Source organism: Condylura cristata, unplaced genomic scaffold (assembly GCF_000260355.1).
Source record: "Condylura cristata isolate star-nosed mole 26May11 unplaced genomic scaffold, ConCri1.0 scaffold00017, whole genome shotgun sequence".
NCBI classification, from domain to species: Eukaryota; Metazoa; Chordata; class Mammalia; order Eulipotyphla; family Talpidae; genus Condylura; species Condylura cristata.
In genome coordinates this window covers 28,290,176-28,312,892 of record NW_004567118.1, presented here as the reverse complement: position 1 = coordinate 28,312,892, position 22,717 = coordinate 28,290,176, and the positions used below count along the sequence as shown (strand labels likewise).

The 22,717-nt window shown below is 36.7% G+C and overlaps 1 protein-coding gene across 7 annotated transcripts in view; it reads right to left on the bottom strand.

The window, feature by feature from the left end:
• The window catches only part of MYH10 (myosin, heavy chain 10, non-muscle), a 130,013-nt gene that overhangs the window by 69,411 nt on the left and 37,885 nt on the right, over window positions 1-22,717 (bottom strand). For 3 of the 7 annotated variants that reach the window (XM_012726191.1, XM_012726193.1, XM_004684602.2), the window contains exons 5-7: window positions 12,524-12,626; window positions 11,863-11,892; window positions 5,749-5,841 (exon numbers count right to left, since the gene is read on the bottom strand). In XM_012726191.1, coding sequence (XP_012581645.1) covers window positions 5,749-5,841; window positions 11,863-11,892; window positions 12,524-12,626 — 226 coding nt within the window. The remainder of the gene's footprint in view (window positions 1-5,748; window positions 5,842-11,862; window positions 11,893-12,523; window positions 12,627-22,717) is intronic. The other 4 variants (XM_012726192.1, XM_012726194.1, XM_004684604.2 and 1 more) reach the window with 2 other exon arrangements.

Sequence of the window (22,717 nt, the reverse complement as noted above, 5' to 3'; positions counted from 1 at the left end):
TTTTTTTTTTTTTCCATACCTTTTTGAAAGACAATGCAATGCTCTGGGTGGTCAAATAAGCAAATTAAAAGCTAATGCAACAGTAATTATTGCATTATCCTCCTAAGCATTTTCACTATTAGCCTTTTTTATCATCACTGGAAATTGAGCAATTAATCAATACTTAGAATAAACCAGCAGCAAAATGCTTCAAGATCACCAATAACTCATAATGTGCTTAAAATTTATACAACATTCCAGGGGATTCACACGATAATTATGAGAAAGAGTTTTGTTCTAATTTTAAAATAAGTAAATTTTTTTTTTGTCCTTTGGGTGACCTTCTAAAAGGAATACAGTTCAAAACTATCGGTCTTTACAGCAGAACTGTCCAAAAAAGAAATTCAAAAAGTAAAGGTTGGGTTCTGATGTTATACTGACTATTAAAGTTCTTTGCAAATTCTAAATCACTGTATTAAAAAATTGCTATTTGAAGAGACAGTAGTCAAAAGACAGCATTAGTACTTCAAAGCTGCAAAGAATACCCTGCCAACATAATTGTACAAGGACATGCTTTTTCAAATTTCCTCATTTTGATACTGCAGAAAGGTTAATCAAAATCATATGGTTATCACCAAATTTTTGCTGCAGAAACTATTTCCCTTAAAATTCATCACATCTTAATACAAACTCTCAGCTTTCAACCACATGCCTGTTTAACTTCTTCTATATGTACCTATCAAATGATTTTTAAAGCTTTCAACTTCTTATATTATTTTCTATTCAATTTTTTTTTACCATCCCCAATTAGAAGTTCAGAATTCATTAAACAAAGAAATTCTTTACTTGGATAAGACAAAATTATTATTCTGGTAACTCTGAATTCTAAAATCTAAAATTTAACATCTGATAATTTTACATTTAGTTAATATTTTCTTCCACATCTGGCGGAGAATTAAAGAATAGGAAAGGAAAGGAAGTTAGATTCAAAGAAATAGGAGAAAACTAAGGTTCTGACCTTTTGAACAGTTCAATGTCCCAAAGTAATTTAGACATGTGGTCATTGACTTGGCTAAACAAGCAGTCACCAACATACATCTAATCTCATCAGTTCCCTAGCCAAATCTATTCCCTTTCCTTTTCATAGATGGCGTCCATGGTTGCTCTTAGTGCCAGAAAAATATGTTTTGGCTAAATGAAAAGGCTCTAGCAAAGAGTAGGGGAAAAAAGGGATGAATTAAGAAAAGGACAGTAGACACCTCCAGTATGGAGATGAACACAGGCTTCTATGCACACAGACTCATGACAAACTACTACCTCTGAAAACAGATCCTGTTTTAGACTTGATTATATTCTGAAAACTCTTTAACAAAAAGTATTAATAGTTGAAAATTATCAACTTGGTGCTGAACGACATTTTGTAGTTCAACTATATATTCAGATATATCAAAGCACTTTGACATGACAAAATGAATCACAGGTAACAAGAACAAAAAAGCCAAAAACCACTTTACTATCTCAGTAATCCATGATTTAAATATATTCCTTAATGCTGGACACCCTGGCAAATTAGGTGGTTGTTTAACCAAAAGTGAGGGAGAGGAGCTGTGGGGTTAAAAAGTGAGTTAAATATAGATTCCCACATCTGCATAATTTGTGGTAGTGGGGGACCACATTCCTGCTCTCTCCTAAGGAAAAAAAGTGTTTGCCCTCATATGTAATTAAATACTTCAAAAAAACTTTTTTTTTTAATGCATACAAAGCTGGGTACAGGCCAGAGGTTCAGGGATGGTGAGAGGATTCACCAGAGACAGAATGGGGAGCAGAGCAGGCTGGCGGATGAAGTACACTGCTGAGGGGAGCAGCGGGCGGGTCAGGAGAGGTCTGGTCAGGAGAGGTCTGCCGCGCTATGTGGGTCACCTCGAGGGTGCGCAGGGATCAAACTCATGCTGAAGTGGCTTTAGCCTCCTAATGCTGTGCTTTAACCCACTGCACCACGAGGGAGGGCCCCCCCCAAAAAACAACATTTTTATTAAAACTCAAATTGGAAATTTGTTTCCACTAAAGTGGAAAACAAGAAGAGTTTCACTTTTAAGTAGGTCCCTAATCTTTTAAACATTATGTGAAAAGATTTGTGGTAAAAATGCCCATTCCTTGATTTCCACACAGGTCAAGATTATGGTGCTCAATATATTTGTATAGGATTTCACTAATAAAAATATGACAAATACATTCAACATTGTTTAAACGGTATGCATTTTCATATCACAGTGTACCATCCAAGAACAAGACTATTACTGCAAGAATCTGAACAGCAAAGACAACTAGAATTCTTTCTTCTATGTAAAATGGAAATTGTTAAGAATTTCACTTAACAGATGCGGTAAGACAATCTGGGTATTCTGATACAATTGGGAATTTTGTTTCTTCTGAATTGTCACTGATTTTTCTGGGGTAGTTATGATGTATACATAACAACACACTACAGGGAAAATTCATGTTTGTTTCCCCCCTTCCTAATTTAGTATTTATAGTCATTATAAAATCTGTAATTTACTTTAAAATACTGTAGCACAGATAATGTGTTATGTATGTGTGTTAACTGACTCCTCTAAAAATCTCCACTCTAGAGGCGTAATATGTCCCAAGTGGGAAAACCCATTCTAAGAGGAATTAGTTAGGGTTTAATTCAAAGGTTAGATGGCTATTTTTAAATACTTTAGCAACCTCAATCATGAAACTACACCGCAAGCTTTGTTAGTACTAAAATAAATTTTCATGAGAACTAAGTGGCCTTATTACTTAACATAAAGGATGCTAGAAACTTTGGGTAAAAATGGTGTTGAGACATGGGCTGAATGGGAACACAGACACCCCTAAGTCTGATGAGTCAGAGTAAGATACTAAAACACACAAGCCCTGGACACTGCAATGTTGGGAAGGCGGCAGAGTGTATTTGAAACAATTGTGTGTACAGCCCCTGACTTGAAGATGCTGGTTGCCTGGTGCAGGCCATATTCTTTCTCTACTGTCACACTTGCCTCAGTATACCTGCAAGGGAAGACTAAGTGAGAGTACTTAAGTTAGGGGTTCATTTAATTTACTTACAGACTGTTTTTAGTGCCTGTTCATTAAAAACTATATATAAGGATGCAGAAATGTAACTTGCTTTCATGGTAATCTGGTGGCCAAAGGTAGGAAGAATAACTACAACCCTTAGTTCTCTTCAATAGAGGAGAATTATCTACTGAAATGTACTAGTTTAAATCAGTTTGGGGGAAAGACACAAGCACAGCAAGTGATTGCTACTGAAACTTTGAGGGAAAATGTATCTGCTGATACAACTATTGTGAAATTGAAGCCCTGACTTTTAAGATTTCATTACAAGAGATTCATTCTACATAACTCTCCTCCATCTGGAATGCATTTTCCTTCTCCATAAACATAGAACTGGACTAACTGTGAACGATTATTTTCATAAGGGTAATGCTCTCTTAAAGAATCCCTTTTAATACAAACCATATGCTAGCATCTTTGAAAGAAAAGATATTCTTCAGGAAATTACTCGTCTGTATCAGATCAAAGAAATGGAAACAAATGGATTTTAAAGCTTATGGAATTTATAGTTTCAAATATTTCATTGCAGGCATGTGGCTTGTAAATAATGACTGTGAATTTGCACTAAACACAGAACTCATTTTTACCATTACTCGTTCAGTATGATGTACATCACTAATCTCCACCCAGGCCTGGCCTGTCCGTAGAGCAATGGGATACTGGACCCCATGTATCTTCTACCCAAGCGTTTGAATGGTGGCAGGATACCTCAGAGTGTCTAGCACATGGGGTGTACTGTGCATTATGTCAAGTCATGGAAAATAAGTTAAAACCCAAATGAAGGCGAACTCTACAAGGCTAGGAACTTTTGTTTGCCCACTGATCTATTCCCACAGCTTAGAAGGGTACCTAACGCATATTAACTAAATGGGCTCCAAAAATATGTCCATTATGGACTTAAATGTAAGTGGTACAGTGCTAGGACCTATGGATACAGAGAACAAGGTAGACAAAGTCCCAGCTGTCAAAGAACTTCTATTCTCCTCAGAAAGAGAGCATAAGTAACAGAGCCATTAACTACAGATGGTGAGAAGTGCTATGAGGGAGAGTGATAGGACACTGCTAGAGAGTAGCACAGGGAAATGCCTCAGATGGGGAATTAGACTTTTACTTGTTTAGAAGAGGAAGGAGAACTTTAGACAGATTTGAAATACTGTCTGCAAATTTCACCAACAGAATTCACTCCTGGCCTGGTCAAGGATCATGAGAAAAATTCCCAATCAAGGATATTTCCCAGGTATTTTGTTTTTATTTTATACTTAAACAACTGGATAAAGGGATGATACCATTTATAAACATACTATCCTGAATCCCTTTAAGAATAAATTTTGACTGGAAAACATTTCATTTAGGATATATTAAATTTAATAAATCTATTAGACACCCAAACGGAGAGATCAAGAAAGCACTAGTGTCTGACAAATAGGTGCTTAATGATTAAACTGTACAACAAAAATTTGAATTTATATAAAATTAATTTAAAAATGAGCCCACGCTGGCTACTATCTAGTCCCCTGAGAACCAAAGAGTAAAACCCACACAAAACTACTGAAATATATTCAATCAATGGAGCTAATTACTTATTATTTATGGAATCTTAAAATCTTAAAATTTTAGTTTTGTGAATTAATGTCTTATGATAACAGCAGTAACTACTAAACTATATAAAGTTGACTTTCGAAGAATTAAAGCCCAGAATGGGAAAATGGATGAACAATACCTTTATCAAAATCTTTTTTTTTTTAAAGGAAATATTAACTGTTACTGTATCAGCTTGCATATACCCAAAGATTATTACATAGTAGCACAGTACTTTGGAAGGTAGTGTCTCAGCTAAAATAGGATTTATTGGAGTCTAATATGAATCAGTCTAACAAGAATCAATCTTGTTAGAAAATAATCTCAGAAATCATTCCTGCCAATAAACTGTAAGATAAGTTCCTACCAGAAATACTTCTATTCAACTTTTTGGGTCAGGATATGTTGGTGTAAGGCTAAGCTGTTGCCAACTTCTGGCACACACAGAAACTGTGCATAGTATCTTAAGTCACTAAAATTTTTAGAGTGATAGATTAGGTAGCAACAGATAACTTATAAGAATTACACTTCCAGCTATCACAAAATAATGAGTGGAAAAACACCCTGGCAGATAACTGAATCCTTACCACTTTGTAACAAGAATCATTCATTACATTCTTTATCAAGGAACACAAATGACTGGTTAATACTATTTTATCTTTTTTAGGCAAAAATGAGACAAATGGGCACAAAACTGTTTCTTTGGAGGAGAGAATCAAAATAGATTGGTAACTTAATTTATGTGGTAAACTAAAGCATTTTCCATTAGAAGTTCTTGAAAATCCTCATGAAGATGTACATACCAAAGCCGATAGCTCATTGTGTCTTGACACAGCCACTAAACACAGCGCTTTTAGGATGGAGAGTTTAAGATTTAATTATGGCTTACACTCAATGCTGATCCAAGGAATGATAGAAGCTCAACTTCCCCAACCTTTTATTAATCCAAAGTCACAGCCATGCTTCTTACTGACATAGTCTTGTGTTACCCCACTTTGTATATAAAAGGCTAAACAATCATTTTAGACATGTAACTAGGAATTTAGGAAAAGTTTCTGGTGCTTTTAAACTTACAAAACGAGATGAGTTATCATTTTTCACAGTCTTCGCATTTCCAAATGATTCCAGAATTGGGTTTGCTTGCAAAAGTTGCCGTTCAAGTTCCCCCTAAAAGACATTATACATATACACACACACACAAACAAACATATAAATAAAAGCAAGAATATGTTAATCTAATGTCTTTACTCCAGTCCTCAGGGAAAAGACAAAACAAAAACTTTTCCTCAGTTCTTTAATTTTGTTTCCCATCAGCAACTTTCACTGGCTTCTTATTTTTGGTCATAATAGGCTTTGGCCAGCTAGAGGAAAAACATTAGTGTCCATAAAGTGATCACAAGGAAGAGAAAATGTCTCATTGACTGGAGAAGATCAATCTGGAGATAAACCTGTCCAAGGCACAGAAATTAGAGGCAGAGAATTCTGAAAATAAAGCTAAGTGGCACTCATGATATTTAGCATGATGCTTCAATTAGTAACTTAATACTAATATTTCTATTTCTACCCTGACTTGTTCCAAAGATTTAAGGCAGCTAATTTTAATAATCACCCCTGAGCTGACAGAAGTCTTAGCATTTTTCTGAGCATTTATCCCCACGTTCAGAGATGACAAAGATGACAATGCTACTGATTTCTTGGCTGAAATCTAAAAGGCTAAGAATACAGTATTTGCTATAATATATGCTTTACTCAGTCTTCACATTATGTGCAGATTAGGCTATAAAATAGAGCTCACAAACAAAACATCTACGTAAACTGATATAGCTTTGGTCATGAAACAACAGAAAGCTGCATGGGAATGCATGTTACCATTTCTAACCACGAAAAGCACTAAAAAGTGAAGTTGTGTTCCCGGAATGTAATTTTGGAATTATACTGTATGACTTAAATAAACCTGCTTTTTCCAATACAAATTTTACTCATATATATAAATAAGTTTATTTTTATATCATTTTGTGCCCTTTTCCATCTCAGTTGTAATCCCCGTGGGCTTCCCATCACCAAATCACCCCTGTGCCATCACCATAGTCCAGTGCACTTCCCTCCCTCCACTGTTTCTGATCCCATTCCCCACTCCGCCCCTGTAAAATGTCTCTGGTATATAGCCTGTTCATTATTATTATTTTCTCGCCTGGTCCTTTATACTCCTGCTGAGTGAAACCATCCAGTATTTTTCCTTTTCTTTCAGGCTTATTTCACTAAGCATGATTTTTCCAATTTTAGGCTTATATTTTTAAAAACCCATGGCATTTGAGACCTAAAAAGAAGGAAACAAGAAAAACTGCTAGCAAGTGTGATTCTCTAAGCAAGAAAAGAATATAAGGAAGCTCACATATTTTTATTTATAGTTAGTTGCTTTGTGATGTTATTATCAAATGAAGAAATTAGGGGACAATATATGTCACACAGTCTCAGTAACCAACCTCGGTTCCCACGTCCTTACAGTTAGAAGGTAGGGACATGGGCTACAGCACATGACACAGCGAGGGAAGGATCCTTACAGGTTTCTTCCTTATACAATCTGGATAAAGGCAGGATAGTCTGCAATCTGCAGTTGTGTTCAACTGAAACCTGTGAGAAACCAGTCCTGTTAAGAACCCTAAGCTATGTACATTTCATTACATGTTGCCAACTCTTTGTTGATCAGATGTTGCTCCCTATACACTGAATTTTCCAGTCTTGCTGACTTTAAAGCACCAGACTGTGATGTGAACCTTTCTAGACACGGTAACAATTAAGACCTCTTATACAAGGCATCTTGAACTAACCAATAACCAAGAGTCATCACTGAGAAGGCTAGTTATTCTGTGATAGAAAAGAGTGACATTTCCCCGGAGGTCAGTGGTGACTTCCAGCCATGTGCTTATGACTAACATCATAAAACACTTGGTACACTGGCTCTGCAGCAACTGGCTGGGCTCCAGTATGCTTTTTGTTGTACTTAGTTTCTACATACTGATCACAGAGACTACCAAACATTGACTCTGGCCAGCAGAAAGTAAAGCATTACCCTGACATTAAATATCTACTGTTAATCAAGTAATCAGAACACACAGACCTTAAAATTGCACTCTATTTGGTCAAATCATAGTGAAAATACATTAGATAAGAATCTAACTTTAAAATCTAGCAGGTATTGTATATCCCATTTTAATATTCCTTACACATGACTATAATGATTCTTTGGGTTAAGTTTATTGATTCCCCCCCACCCCTTGTGTGTATTCTGATTCTATTCTCTGTTGGCTTTAAGTAATTGGCTATATTCCCTACATCTAGTTCAGTATCAGGTGAAAATGATGCTCATGATTATTTATTGAATGAATGGATAATCAGTGGTCCTAAAACACTCTAGTAGTATTTGGGAAGTAATGGTGTTGAAACAAAGGTTTAGATTAAGTGTCCGCACAGTTACCATAGTCACTATAAACTCATGTGCTTCTGTGTTCCTACTGTTGAGGGCATTACATTAACAGTGTCATGGTAGAACTTCTCTAAGATTTGTGATATTAATCCAAGTAAGATCTCAAAGACTCAAATGAATCATAAAAACCTAACACAAAGCTAATATAGCAAAACATGCAGAAATGGCCCTAAATTAAGGGATTATCACTAAGTTTGATCTTTTCTGCTCTGATCAATTTCACATTTAGGTAGTGGTACTAACATCTTGTATGAAAGTCATGTATAAGCCACCAACGGGCAGTGATTTAGTGCTAACCTTTCTGCTGAATTCAAAAAGCAATGTCCTTTATTTCTATTCTCTGTGATAACAAGGCATTATTTGGGAACACGGGGAAAAACTTCAGTAGCTTTTGAAGTGCTTTTTCTACAGTTCAAAGATTTACAATTGTATAATGTGCTAAAGGTTTACTACTTAGGGCACAAACTTGTTTGTTGTATAGTGTATTACAAATGCTTGCTATATGACACATGTAGGATAAATTTGAAATTGGTTAAAAAATGTACAGCTCTTACAAAACTCTAGTTCAACACATAAGAAGACTTGGGCTGGGGTCATGATGTACCTGGGGGACCAGATGAAGTTAAGGGAGCCCCACTGACCCAAAGAGGAGGGTGAAAGTAAACGGCAGCAACTCATCACCATGCTGAGGACCAGACTCCAATCTGTACTGGCAGGCTTTAATTTCTGAATTTGTTACTGCTTTCTATACCTTTTGGTCTTAGTGGAAGGCAGTTTGGAGCAGAATGACATGAAGTCATTCTGAAGCTGCCATATTGATGTGGATGACACAAAAGGCCCAGACAGTTGGACTGGCCGAAAGGAACCAATTCCTAGCAGAGGGCCAACTTTCAGAAATTAGTCACTTTCAAATCTGCTCTGAAACAACCCTATGCTCAGAGTTTGAAATGACACTGAACACTGGGAACACTGTCAAGACTTTTAGGCTTCTTAACAGTCACCTATGATAAAGATGATGACATCAAAATGGGATACTTAGGAGATAAAGCCAAAGAAGATTTGTTATAAAAAGTGCACAAGTTTATAGGTAAATGTTTATTTAATGCTTAAATCTTAAATATTGTGACCTTAATATTGAAAATTGACTTCTCTTGTATTTGTTCATACTGTATTAATGAAGTCTAAATTTTAAATGTAAACATCAGAGACCAATCCCTTCACATCACTAAGATGCTATAATAAAAAGAATGACAAGTGCTGACAAGGGCATGTAGAAAATAGCACTTTCTTACATTGCTGATAGGAATGTAAAACAGTGCAAACACTGAAAAACAGAGTTCCTCAAATGTTAAAGGGAGTTATCCCATGACATAGAATTCCACTCCTTGGCATACACCCGTGAGAAATAAAACATTATATCTGACCCCTGCATCCCTTCAAAAAAGTTCACTGCAATATTCTTTATAATGGCCCCAAAGAAGAAATAACCCAACTGTCAACTGGTAAATGGATGAATGGGGCATTTAAACAAATATAAGGAATGTTTGACCAAAAATGAAATTAAGTACTTACACCTAGTACAAGGTGGATAAACCTTAAAATATAGTGACAGAACAATCGCAAAGAGTGACACATTTTTGATTCCATTCATATGAAATGTCCAGAACAGGCAAATTCATAGTGACAAAAAGTAAATTAATCATTTCTAGGGAGGAAATGCAATACCCAGTGGGTATAGGATTTCTTTTTGAGATGATGAACATGTTCTAAAACTGACTATCTTGTGTCAACACTAAAAAATACTGAACTACACACCTTAAATGGGTGATTCTTATATATGAATTAAACCTCAAGTTTTATTTATTCATTCTTTTTTAACAAGAAAAAAAAAATCAGAAGCCTAGAAATGCTTTTCCCTTTGTTTTTATAATTCATACCACTGTCTATAGATAATAGTCTACTAGTCTATCATCTAGAAATCGATACAAATGATCCCTGGAGACCAAGTGTCTTGCCTATGAATGTCAGTGTAAACTTACAAACCAGTGATATCAACTGAAAGAAACACTGACTTTACAAAGTACAGAGTTTCAACATTGTTATTTTACAGCAGTCATTCTCAAAATGGGCTACATAGGTCATAAACAAGGGCACTCCAGGAGTGTGGGCAAAGTAGTACTATATCTTGACATAACCCTCTCCAGGGTGTGATGGTTTCCTACCACTCACGAGTATCTCAATACTCCTCAGGTGTGCTGGGGAAGAAAAATCAGTTGATAACCAGTGCTCCTCTCCTATTTCTGAAAATATAAGCACAGCTACTACTTGACTAGACCACTATTAAATTAAACTTGGGAAAAGCAGCATTGAAGTTTCTGTGCAGGATGAACACATGCAGTAAGACATGCATACCAACAACCACCACAAAGCAGCCCAAAGCAGCAGTCACCCAGGATTGATCTGACCCAAAGTAAAATCTAGGGTAGGCATGCTACTCATACCAGTGGGATCCACTCCGTAGTTTAAAATGACATTGAAACAAAAATGTTAACAATAATGATTTCTGTATTCCAGAGTACCTGGAACACCTAAATCTGTACAATAATTATTCAACACTATTTCGCTGATGATTGGAAACACATATTAAAAGGTCATTTAGTATGCACTTCTAAAGCACAAAGGAAAACTGGTTTCTGGTCTAGAGATTCCTCCTTAATAGGCAGAGAAAGCTTTAAATATCCTAGAGATAAAGCTAATTTCATTAGCATTCCAGTTGGTATCACTGATTGGGTCTGCAGCTAAGGGGGAAAAGAACTTCATGAGCCATCACAGGTATAATACACCTTTACTATCTGAGAATTTCCAAGAATTTTATGAAAAATATCTGAAGATCTTATATCTGTAGCTATTCTTTTAATTGTTTGATTTTTTCTAATATACTACCATAAGACATTATCCTGTCTTGCTTTATATTAGTTTTACATCACTATGCTTGTGGAAAACAGTCAAACTAAAACCATTCCAGTGCGGGGGTAGGGAATAAGTCCAAGTACAGATGTCTCATTCTATCTAAGGCAACTGGCTCACTACCTAGGAGCAGGAAATATTCCCTCACTTCCTATGGGCAGGAAATATTCCCATTTGTGAAGTGCCACCCTCTAAGGGGTGAAGGTGGGCATCTGCTATCAGGAAGAACACTCTCCAACTACTTCTCCTGAATAAAGAAAGTTATAACTATATGTTAGACAAATGATGCCTTTATGTTAGAATACATAGAGGTCATAACATTTTAACAGATTAGAAACATGTCAACCCAAAAGGTACAACTTTCAAGTTGCAGCCCTAAAATCAAAATTTAATGCATATGACAAAACTAGGTTCCTTTATGCTTATTAACTATTAAAATCTCCCCACTTAGTATATGACACACCTAAAAGTATAGGCTCCATAAGCATGCAATTCAATGTCATGATAATGGGGTAAATAAATATTAAAATTCATTTAGAAAACAAATTTAAAGCAAAATGGCATGCTGCTTCTCAAGAAAGAATAAGCCTCTATGCAACAAATTTTCAAAATTAAGTATTTTTTTCATGACATATTTCCCTCAGAACTAATGGCATTTGTTTCTAGTAGAGAGTCAATCTAAAGACAGAAATTAGTGCAAACACTCAAGACTAAGAAGCATAAAGAAAAGCACTTGCCTGGTGTTTCACTGGTTTGGGCGATTCCTGCTGTTCATTACAAACAGATAAATGCAAATGTTAGCAAGTTTGGGTCTTTCACTAGCAGTAAGCCATATCCAAAGCACCAAGACAACGTGCAATCTAGAACTGTGAAAGTTGGTTAGGCTGGCATTCATTCAGGCCATTTTAGTTACCATTTCTGCATGTCTACAAATTAAGGATAAATGACATATTCTTACCCTATTGCTATCATCAATTCTCCCCAAATTTCTACCCTCTCTTTGAGGGGAACCCATAGCTTTAGCTGCCGCGGGCAGTAGCAACACACTGCTCTGCAAGTTCTGAAAGAATGGCTAGGAAGACCTGAGGGTCTATTTTTTGGGAAAGTAAGAATCCTTTGTAAGCACTGCTCATCAATTCTCACCAAATTTTACTAGAAATGAGGCCTCAAATTACAGCCATCATTGCTGCCATTTTAGAATAACTAGTTAAAAGCAATTTCCTGGACAATCTGCTCCCTTGCTGGATGGAACAAGGGCTGCTGGGTGGGACTTGGTAGAGAGAGGGCCAAGGCTTTCACAATGGAGTTGTATACTGAGCAGTCTGCTTCCTTATTCTTGTTTCTGAAATTACAAAAAAATAAATCTAAGATTTAACATAACAACAGAACAAAACTTACAGGAATATTATGGTCCTTTCGTCCTTTATGTGAAGAAGCAACGTGAGCAAGGTACTGAATGACTTTCTTAGTGTTTTCTGTCTTCCCAGCACCTGATTCACCCCTGAAAGAGTAACATTGGCTGTTTGTTTTTTTAAAGCATGACATACACTCTAAAATTATAATTGACAAAATAAACTGAGTTGGAACAGGAATTAATAAAAATAAAAAGAGTATATAGGAAAAAATAATCAGTTGCGGAAAAAAATTTTTTAATGATATTAAATTAACCCAGATACTTTTTTGGGTAGAAGTTACCAAAAGAACACAGGAAAATATTCACAACATTCTTTCTTACCTTAGAATTGGAGGTTCCACCAGGAAAGTTAAATCAAGAATTTCATGAAGAAATCCGGTAGCATCAGAAACATATCTAGCACTAGAAACAGACTTACTACAAACAACAACTTTAACTCAAAGGAACTGAATAAACCCTGTGATAATTGATGCTTGCTGATTATATAGATAACTGTTATATATATATATTACATATGTACTATTTATTTATATAAAGTGGTATATGCTTTACAAAGAACAAGTAGCTGACAGAGAATTTAGACATTAATCACCAATGTCTTAGACATTAAGTCTAAGCAGTACTATTTAGAGGGTGACTGTAAAATAGAAATAATTATACATTTATTTAGTGCCTTTAAAATTATAACTTTATAGATATTAGAAAATAAGGTGAGGGAAAGTGACAGATCACTAAGTGATGTTCTTGTCACTTGCACTGTTTCAGATGGCAAATTAATCTGTCTTTAGGGTCATAAAATTAAAGTGGTCCTTGTAGTACTGATATTCATGAAAGCCAATTAAAGCTGTCTCAGCTCATCTGTCAAACTAGACTAATGATGGGCTCTTTAGTGTATTACTGCATTGTTTGTGTTGGTTTCTTTTTAATCTGTGTAACTTTGTGTGGTGTCTGCATATCGTTTGTAGAGAAAATGACAGGCTATTATGAATTTTTTTTGTAGACATGGACAAATGTCATCACATTATACAGTTTATGTTTACAAGAAGGTTGCTTTTTATTTCTACTCATTACTAAGCTTTAAATTCAGATAAGCTGGGCCTCCCTGGTTGGATTTCAGCACTAGGAAGCTATAGGTGGCGGGTGACCCATATGGTGCAGCAGACCTCTTCTGTTTTTTCTGCTGCTCCCCCCCTCAGCAGTTTATTTCAGCTGCTCCTCCTGTTCTGCTCCCCACTCTGTCTCTGGTGACTCCTCTTACTGCCCCCCACCCCACCTCTGGCCTTCACCGTAGCTCTTGCATGCATGCATGCATAAATATTAAGAACAATTAAATTCCAGTAAATTGAATACAATGGAATACAATGAAACCTGAGTCATGGTCCCTCTGTTCAAATTATTTAAATTTTTCTAAGATATGACCAAAGTAAACCTATCTGAACTTGAATTTGGATTAAAGTATTTACTATTTCATTAGACAAAATACCCAGAATCTTAAAAATGTTATTACATACAATGGCAACAAGTAATCCTCTAAACTTGTGTTATCTGAGACTTCAAAAATCTAAGTTTTCTAACAAGGTCTGGTCCTTTCTTGGGATTGTGTTATTTGAGTGGTCCATGACTTAAAATTTTTACTGTGCTAACTAGCTGTATCAGTGTCTTAATTCTCTGCACTCAGATTTCTACAATCGCAACTGCAGAGGAGTCAGCAAAAGATCCTGGAGATCCGACAGAATGTATCGCTTTGAGTAAGGAAACGGTCTTTTCTGGGTCTCAGCATCACCATCATAAAATGTAGCAACTGGATTAGATTCTTTCTAGCTCCAAAATTTGATGATTCTAGATACAACCTACTCACAGGTATATAAGGATTTTAAGCTTACCAGCTACCACCTATTGTTATGCTACCTATTGTTATGTTAAAAATAACTTCCTTTTTTGTTTGCCATTTAGAAGTTTTCTATCTTTGGTACTGAAACCTACCAACATTACTAATGCTTCTACCTACTATTTTATGTTTCCTGCAACAATATTATATCTATTTACATTCTCATTTTTATAAATCTATATTATATCCACCTGCATTTCTAGAACTTTGATAGCTTCACTTTTTCACAACTCACTTTTAAGTCAAACTGAAAACAAAATAGGGTTGAGGTAAAGATTTAATCTAATGTCCCCAAAATGATTCACCTATGACCCAACAACACAGGGAGGGACACTCATCCTCCAATAACTTGAAATGCTATCTTTACGTTATACTCACTCTTGCCCATACAGTTTATTCCAAAGCCAGCCCTGACTTGAAGTACTTTTGAAATATGACTAACCAAAACACACATCATTAGTCTTAAAAAACAAGCCAAATAATCTTTAGAGGTTATTTTTCAGATAAACATCAAATAAAATTGTCCTGACTTTATTCCCTTTACCCTGTTTCCTCATAAAAAAACAATAGGTGGAGTTTTTGAGTATGTAATATTAATATACATTAATTTCCAGTAGATAACTTATGCTAAAAAATGAAACTCATTTAGATTGATGAGCTGCTCAAAAGTACTTAAAATTGTTACTTTTCAACTTAAATTTCCCTCTATGGTTTCCCAGCTAAGTCCTCTTAATTGGACATACTGCAGGGTGTCCTTATAGAATTCCATTCCCCCACCCCATCTCTTATTGACTTATATACCTTCAATAATTGCTGCATTTTACATATTTTAAAATGGGGATGACAGCTTCTAGTGCACAAGGTATTATTAAAAAATAGTGTCCAAGAAAGCACATAATTAGTATAAACCTGCTTATATTGGTTTATAAGTAAATAAACCAGTACTGGCCACTCAATTTTCATACATCTCTGACATACATGATATAGTTTAAAGTACTAAATTCTATATTACTCCCAATTGACACTTTTAGTGCAGAGGTTAAAGAACTTGGGCTACAGTATCAAAACAGCCTACTGAAATTTAAGTCCTGGCTACTATTTCTTAGCTATGAGGCTTTGGCAATCTGTTTAGCTTTCTGAGCTTCAGTTTATGTGACTTTAAAATGGGATAAAGTTACTTCATAGTATTAAGCTAATGCGTTTAAAGAACCTAACCACCACACCTGGTCAAAAGGCTCTCAATAATAGGAAATAATTGTTAACAGCTGATCAGTGAAGCTGACAAGTAGGTGGATATTAAATAAATAAATAAATAAATAAGTAAAAACCCTCTGATTTGAACAGGAAAGAGAAAGCAGGATCAAAAGAAAGTCTTGGGGAAAAATTTTAAAAGGAAATGACATCTTTATTGCATACAGAAGCAGAGGATCTCAAAAACAGTTAAACAAAGATAAAGGGAGGCAAAGGAACCAAAAGGAAATCTCAGCAGACTTCTCAAACAAAACTCCTAGGAGACTCCTCCAGAGAACAGGCCACGACCTCAAAGAGTAAGGACAAAGGTATTTGACCTCATGTCCACCAACAAAGCGAGCTCTGCCAATGAAGTAATTCTGCACTGTATTGGTGGCCTATGCGGCAGAAGTGCAAGATTAACAAGCAGGCTGCTGGCTGGGGGGCTGTGTTTACTGTAGCACATTCTGACATACAAGACCTGCAGTCTGTAACCTGAAGGCAGGTGCGTTTTCTAGAGAAGTGCTGGACATTCATTGGCCTACTCAAAGAAAATAGGCAACCCAAAACATAAGACAACAGTGTTAAGAAGCACTGAGGCAGATCATTTATGTATGATCAATTCTGAGATCTCTTTCTGAATTCTTCCTGGATCATGAGTTATTTCCTCAGAAAAACCCTATTCCCGGATCTTATCTGGTTTGTTTTTATTCCCTCTGGATATCTGTAACATGAAATTCATTGTAGCTCTGAAAACACCCTTTGAAGTTCCTTCTTTAGATAACACTTCTACTGAACACACACACACCCAAGTTGATGATTTTCTAATATACTTGGCTAATGTGATATGTAAATCAGGAAACCAGTGGCACTCCAAAGATTAATGGAAATAGCATTTGCTAAGACGTTAGTTTCCTTCCTTGGCATATTTACTTAGAACATTTTAAACTTTTATTTACAAATTTATCTGCATATTTCTTTTCCCCCATAACTATCACAGAGACACAGCTACAATGATATAAAACAGCCCAGTTTTAAGGCATCTTAAAGAGTTATTAGAAAAGCAAACTGAGGTCCAGAGTTGTTGACTGACCCAAGGTCAAGAGAGCTAGTTCACAGTCCTCCCTGATAGCTTAGCAGGTTAAAGCACAGCATTGAGAAGCTGAAGCCACTTGAGCATGAGCTTGATCCCTCACTCTGGAGGTGATCCACATGGTACAGCAGACCTCTCCTGACCCACCACTGCTCCCCTCAGCAGTGTACTTTGTCAGAAGGCCTGTTCTGCTCCCCACTCTGTCTCTGGTAGCAGCCCCTGCATCTCTGGCCTGTACTCCATAAACATTATTCTGTACGAATAAATATTTAAAAAAGAGCTAGTTCACAGTAGAGCTGGGACCAGAAAACCAGACTCCTGACAACACAGAAAATTTTCAATTATACTATACTGTTGCTTTAACTATTAAAAAAAAATAAAAAAAACAGGGTTCACCTTGGGTGTTGTACATTCTGTGGGTTGTATAATTCCTTTATCTACTATTATATATTACTACTACTATATTGTCTACTATTGTAGTTATCACACAGAGTAATTGCACGGCCCTATAAAAATCCTCTGTGCTCTGCCTATTCACTCCCCTCAACTCCCCACACACCTCTCTTGCATTTACCTCTCTGGCAACCACTGATTTACTCACTGCCTCTATAGTTTTGTCTTTTCCAGAATGTCATATCTATGGAATCAGACAGTATGCTGCCTTTTCACATTTCCTGCTTTCACTTGTTAATATGCATTTAAGGTACCACCTATGTCTTTTCACAGCTTCATAGCTCATTTTCTCATATCATTTAATAACATTCCATTGTCTATCTCATAGCATTTAATAACATTCCATTGTCTATTCATTCACCTACTGAGGGACATCTTGGTTGCTTCCAAGTTTTGGCAATTATGAATAATGCTGCTATAAACATTTGTATGCAGGTTTTTGTGTTGACAGTTTTCAACTCCTTTAAGTGACAAGGAGTTAAATGCTGGATCATAAGAATACATTTAGCTTGTTAAGAAACCACACTAAATGTCTTCAAAAGCGACTATGACTTTGCATTCCCACTAGCAATGAAAAAGTTTCTGTTGTTCTACATCCTCATCAGCATTTGGTGTTGACAGCATTCTAGATTTTTGTCCACTCAAGTAGGTGTTAGTGGTGATGACATGTTATATAAATTATCTTTTCAATATGCTGTTTCTCCATCTGTGTATCTTTTTTTTTGTAGGAAAAAAATGGCTTTGCACATTGGAAGGAATATAAATCCAAAACTTACAGATGAGGGTTAGCTCTACTGCTCATCTCTTTAAAAAGCTTATATGATTAAAAAATAAAAAGTTTATATGAACATCCAGTCAAAACCAACAGGGCATCTGCCCTTGAAATTAATCAATCTGGATTTCCAAGAAACCACAGGATTGCATACATCTTGAATTGTTCTGAGAAGGCTGTCATTGATTGGCTAACACAGTAAAAAGCCCAGAGTTCTTGCTTTTGAACCAGAGGGAAAAAAGAAACCACCCAAACCTCTCCTTTCCTTGTGGCCTGTGCTCTCCTCTTCCCCTTCTGTCTCCTTGAAAGCCTCCCGGTCCTCAGCTCCCACTTTTTCCATACTTGCCGACTAATCTCATCTTCATAGCACCTTCAATACTTCCTTTAATTCATCCTAAGTAACTCTGTGAGGTAGACTTTTAGCCAAGAGTGTTTGTGCACCTTGATCTTTTTTGTTTTTCTAATTTTATTTCATTGCCAAAAACTTTTAAAACACTTAAGTCCAAGGGCATTTTCAGATCTTCAGCAAATACAAAATCCACACAACTGAACTTCATAGACCCACCAATTCTGACATCCACAACAGCAAGATCATTTTTAGCAAAAAATCACTGAGACTTTTTTTTTTAATTCAGGAAGATGTGCAACAGAGATTGAAAGATGCCACTGGTTCTGTCGCTTCTACTTTTGGCTTTTTGACTTCAAGAACTGCTTTCTGTTTGCCCATTTCCTTCTTTTGCTTGACAGATACTTTTTCCTCCTCCTCCTCCTCACTTTCCTCCATGTCAACACTCATCTTCCTCATCATCCTCAGTCATGCTGTCAGAGGTCACAGGAACATCTTTCAAAGGAGCTGTCTTTCCTTTGAGTGGTACAATTTCCATAGCTGTTTCTTCAGAGTCATCTTCATCTTTATCCTTTGAGGCTGGGACAGTTGCTGCTTACATCACCACTGGCTCAAAGTCATTATCATCCTCCTCTTCATATCGCTGTCTTCCTTCTGGGCCTTCTTGGTTCCTCTGGTTGGGGGGACTGCTCCCTTCTTACCATGGGGAGACTACCAATGCTTTTTGCCTGATGTGGTTCCCTTCTTCCCGGGCTTTGCTACTCTTTGGTTGGTGTAACTCACTTCTTGGCCTGGGTGATCAAGCTTTCTTAACGAATGTGACAACCACATCTTTTTGTTGGGGAAACAATCACCTTCTCTGCTAGAGCTGGATCGCCTTCTTGCCTTTTCCTGAGAATGACAACCTCTTTTCCAATTCTGTCATTGTTGTGTGTTTTGACATTTTCTCATCTTCACTATCTTCTTCAGCCTCCTTTGGGGGAGGGATCACTTTGGTTTCTTTGGGATCACTTTGATTTTTACCGGCCTTTGCAAGCTTTGCCATGATGGTGGCTCATAAAGTGAAGTGTGTGCTGGGTAAGTGGTATACAGGAACCCAAATGATGTTGATGGTGGTTGCTAGCTGAAGATCCTGGTGTGCACATATGTACATTTGGCTGTCAGTTAGAGCTCAAGATTATGTAATCTTCTTTAGTGAGGTACCTGTTACAGCCTCTGATCAATTTTTTGGTGTGGTTTGTTTTCTTGGTGTTAAGTTTTAAGGGTTCTTTGTATAGTATTTACCAGATGTGTATTTTGTAAGGTGTATTTTGCAAGTTTTATCTCCCTGCTTGTGGCTTTTCTTCATTTCTTCCTTCAGGTGTAGTACCCATAATTTTCCTAACACCATAGCACCCATGATCTATCACCATGGTCCCTTGTGCTCTTCTTTCCCTTGTTTTGACTTCTTTTTCCTCCTCCCCTGTTGTTTGCCTCAGATCTATGGTTAGCTTGCAAACATCTTTTTTCTGACCCTGTTTAGTTTCTCTATATTCCACATATAAGTGAAATCATCCAATATTTATCCTTCCCCTTCTGACTTATTTTGCTTAGTATAATCACTTCCAGGCAGAGCATACGTTTTAAATTTTAATAAAGACAACATTATCCATTATTTCTTTCATGGATCATTTCTCTGGTGTTATATCTAGAAATACATCACCATAATCAAGGTCACCAAAGTTAGTATGTAATCTTGGAGTTCTGTAGTTCTGTGTTTTATATTTAGGTTATTCATGATCCATTCTGCTCATTTTCATTGTCTAGATTCCTTTTTTGCAATTTGATGTCTAGTTGTTTCCGTACCATTTGTTAAAGTGACCACCTTTGTCCATCATATTGCTGTATTGCCTTTAATCCTTGGTCAAAGGTCAGCTGACTATACTTTGAAGTCTGTTTCTGTTTTGCCTTATCAATTCTAGTTGTTTATCTTAAAAGATTTAAGGTATATTACTCATAGCAAGAATCAACTGTTCTAAATTCAGGCTGGCTTGGTCATCCAAACAATGCAAGATTTATATATTTAAGATAAATTTTCTTAACAAAAGAAATCTATTGTTACATCCTAATAGAAGTCAGTAAGAAGCAACTATAGTTTTGAAATTGTGTAATACTCAAATGCATATAAAAGGAAAAATACTCGAGTTAATCAGCAGCTAAAGAATCATAAAATGTAAACAACATTCTTTAAAAAGGGGGCTTAAACAGTAAATTCACTGTTGTGTGAATTTAAATTCTACTGAAAAGGGAGTCAACATGAAGATTACCTCTTAACAAGATTTCACTTCCAATTACCACACTTGTGGTACAAGTGTGAAAGACTTTGCTCTCTCAGAAAAAGGAAACCTTGGCCAGATACTAGAATAGTGACTAAGCAGGGGGCTTGGATTCTTAGATGGGAGTTCATTCTGCCTGGCCTGAGTCTGTAGAAATAAAAGCAGGCTGGGAAGTTGTAGCAGATAAGGCCAGAGGGCAAAGAAATTTTCACTCTTTTGGGGGAAAGGTAAATTAGTAGTGATTTGAAAAATACAGCTTAAAGAGAATCTATCAAAGTACTAAGTATGGATTCTTAATATAGGTACTTAATATAAAATAACTATAAAACTGACTAAATTGGTATTCTCCTACAGAAAACTTAATTCAGTTGTGTACCATGTTTAAGAAGATCATAGTTGCATACTCTTGGAGTCTTATTTTGTGGATCTTCCAGGCGTGGAATGACTGTGTTCTTAAGTCTAGGATACATTGTTTCACATTTCATCTTTCTCAAGTCACAATGTTGCTCATAATAGATATTAACATGAAAAACTGTTATTAAATATCATAACAAGTGGCACCTAAGAATTTAAAAAACATTCCTGTGTAGGTTTGAGGTTTCAAAATAAAATGTATTTTTTTAATTGTTCAGAAAGGTTTTACTCTTAAAAAGACATTAGCTTCTAAAACCTCCTAATCTGTACTTAAACCATTTTCTTGATTCTACTTAAGAGATGCATTCTTTTATTTGAAATTTTATCACTTCCTAAATGTATACTGTGTTCAGGATAATGCAGTGGTTCTCAGGGGATTATTAAAAAGCAATCAAGGTAATCACAATACCTACCTTACCACCTAGTTGTCTAACAAGATACATATAACCCAAATAAGTTACAATAAATTGTACATATAAAAAAAAAAAGAGCCAGATGAGGGAAAATAGATGTGGATTGGAATCTGCATAGGTGGGACTCTTACTGGGCATATTTCCTCCCTGGAGGAAAAAAAGAGCTAAAGCCAAGTCAGTCAGGTGGGACCCACCACAGGGAGACCTTGACATCAAACCAGGCAATTAGAAATAGGTGTTAAGAAAAAGTGGTAGTAAAGCAGACAGCAAGATTTTAAGCCTTAAATTCTGAAACACAGTGCTGATAACAGAAATAGGGAACCTGGGCAGGCAACACACCTTGTTTGTATCTGAACAAAGGTTAACTTTTAGCCATGTTGAGTTTAAATTGGTCTATGCTGTGCTCCAGTGATCTCACTTCCAACTTAGCTGATACTATTTCTTACAAGTTGTCCTAGGTTCATGAGACCACCCTTCGCCTGACACTGGTTCTTCAAGAGGCCAGCAAAGATGAAAGACAAGGGCCTAGAAACTAATTTGTTGCATGCCACCCTCAGCTAGGAGTCCACTGGAAGCCAGTTAAGTACCAGTCAAGGCTGCTCCTGTGCAAAGGCCCAACTCTTTCCTCTGCCACCGGGAGCCCAGAGAAAGGAAATCCTTTGGGAGTCCTTCAGACTCACTGGCCATCCTAGTTCATTGCCTAAAATGAATGCTAGTGTCTCTGGTCGCTTTTCATCTTCATATTGTGTTTTCTTTCTGACTCCAAACCAGTATTTCTGGTCCGTGGCTCCAAATCTCCCCCTATATGCTGAGCCCCACAGCCCATGGAGAGCGGTCAGCCAAGTGCGCTGCCCTTTCATGAACAGAATACACTTCTCTTGCTAGCCTTCCACCTACACTCTCCTGCTAGCCTCCCCCTGGCTCTCCCCTCCAGACAGCCTTGTCTCTTATCACGCACACGCTCATGCTCACGCTCACGCACACATACACAAATCAGGAAGAAAGCGGCATCCTTCTCCCTCTCCACAAAGCTGCTTCCCTCATCAAAGTCCCTACCCACCCCCCTAGGCCCCACATATAGCAGCAGCACCAATTCTGACATTTATTTTGTGTAGTAAGCTCATTAAAAATAAAAACAATGGAGAAGGCTATCGACAAAGTTCAACACCCATTTATGTTTAAGGCCCTTGAAGTCCTCGGAATAGAAGGAACATACCTCAACATGATAAAAGCCATCTATGATAAGCCCACAGC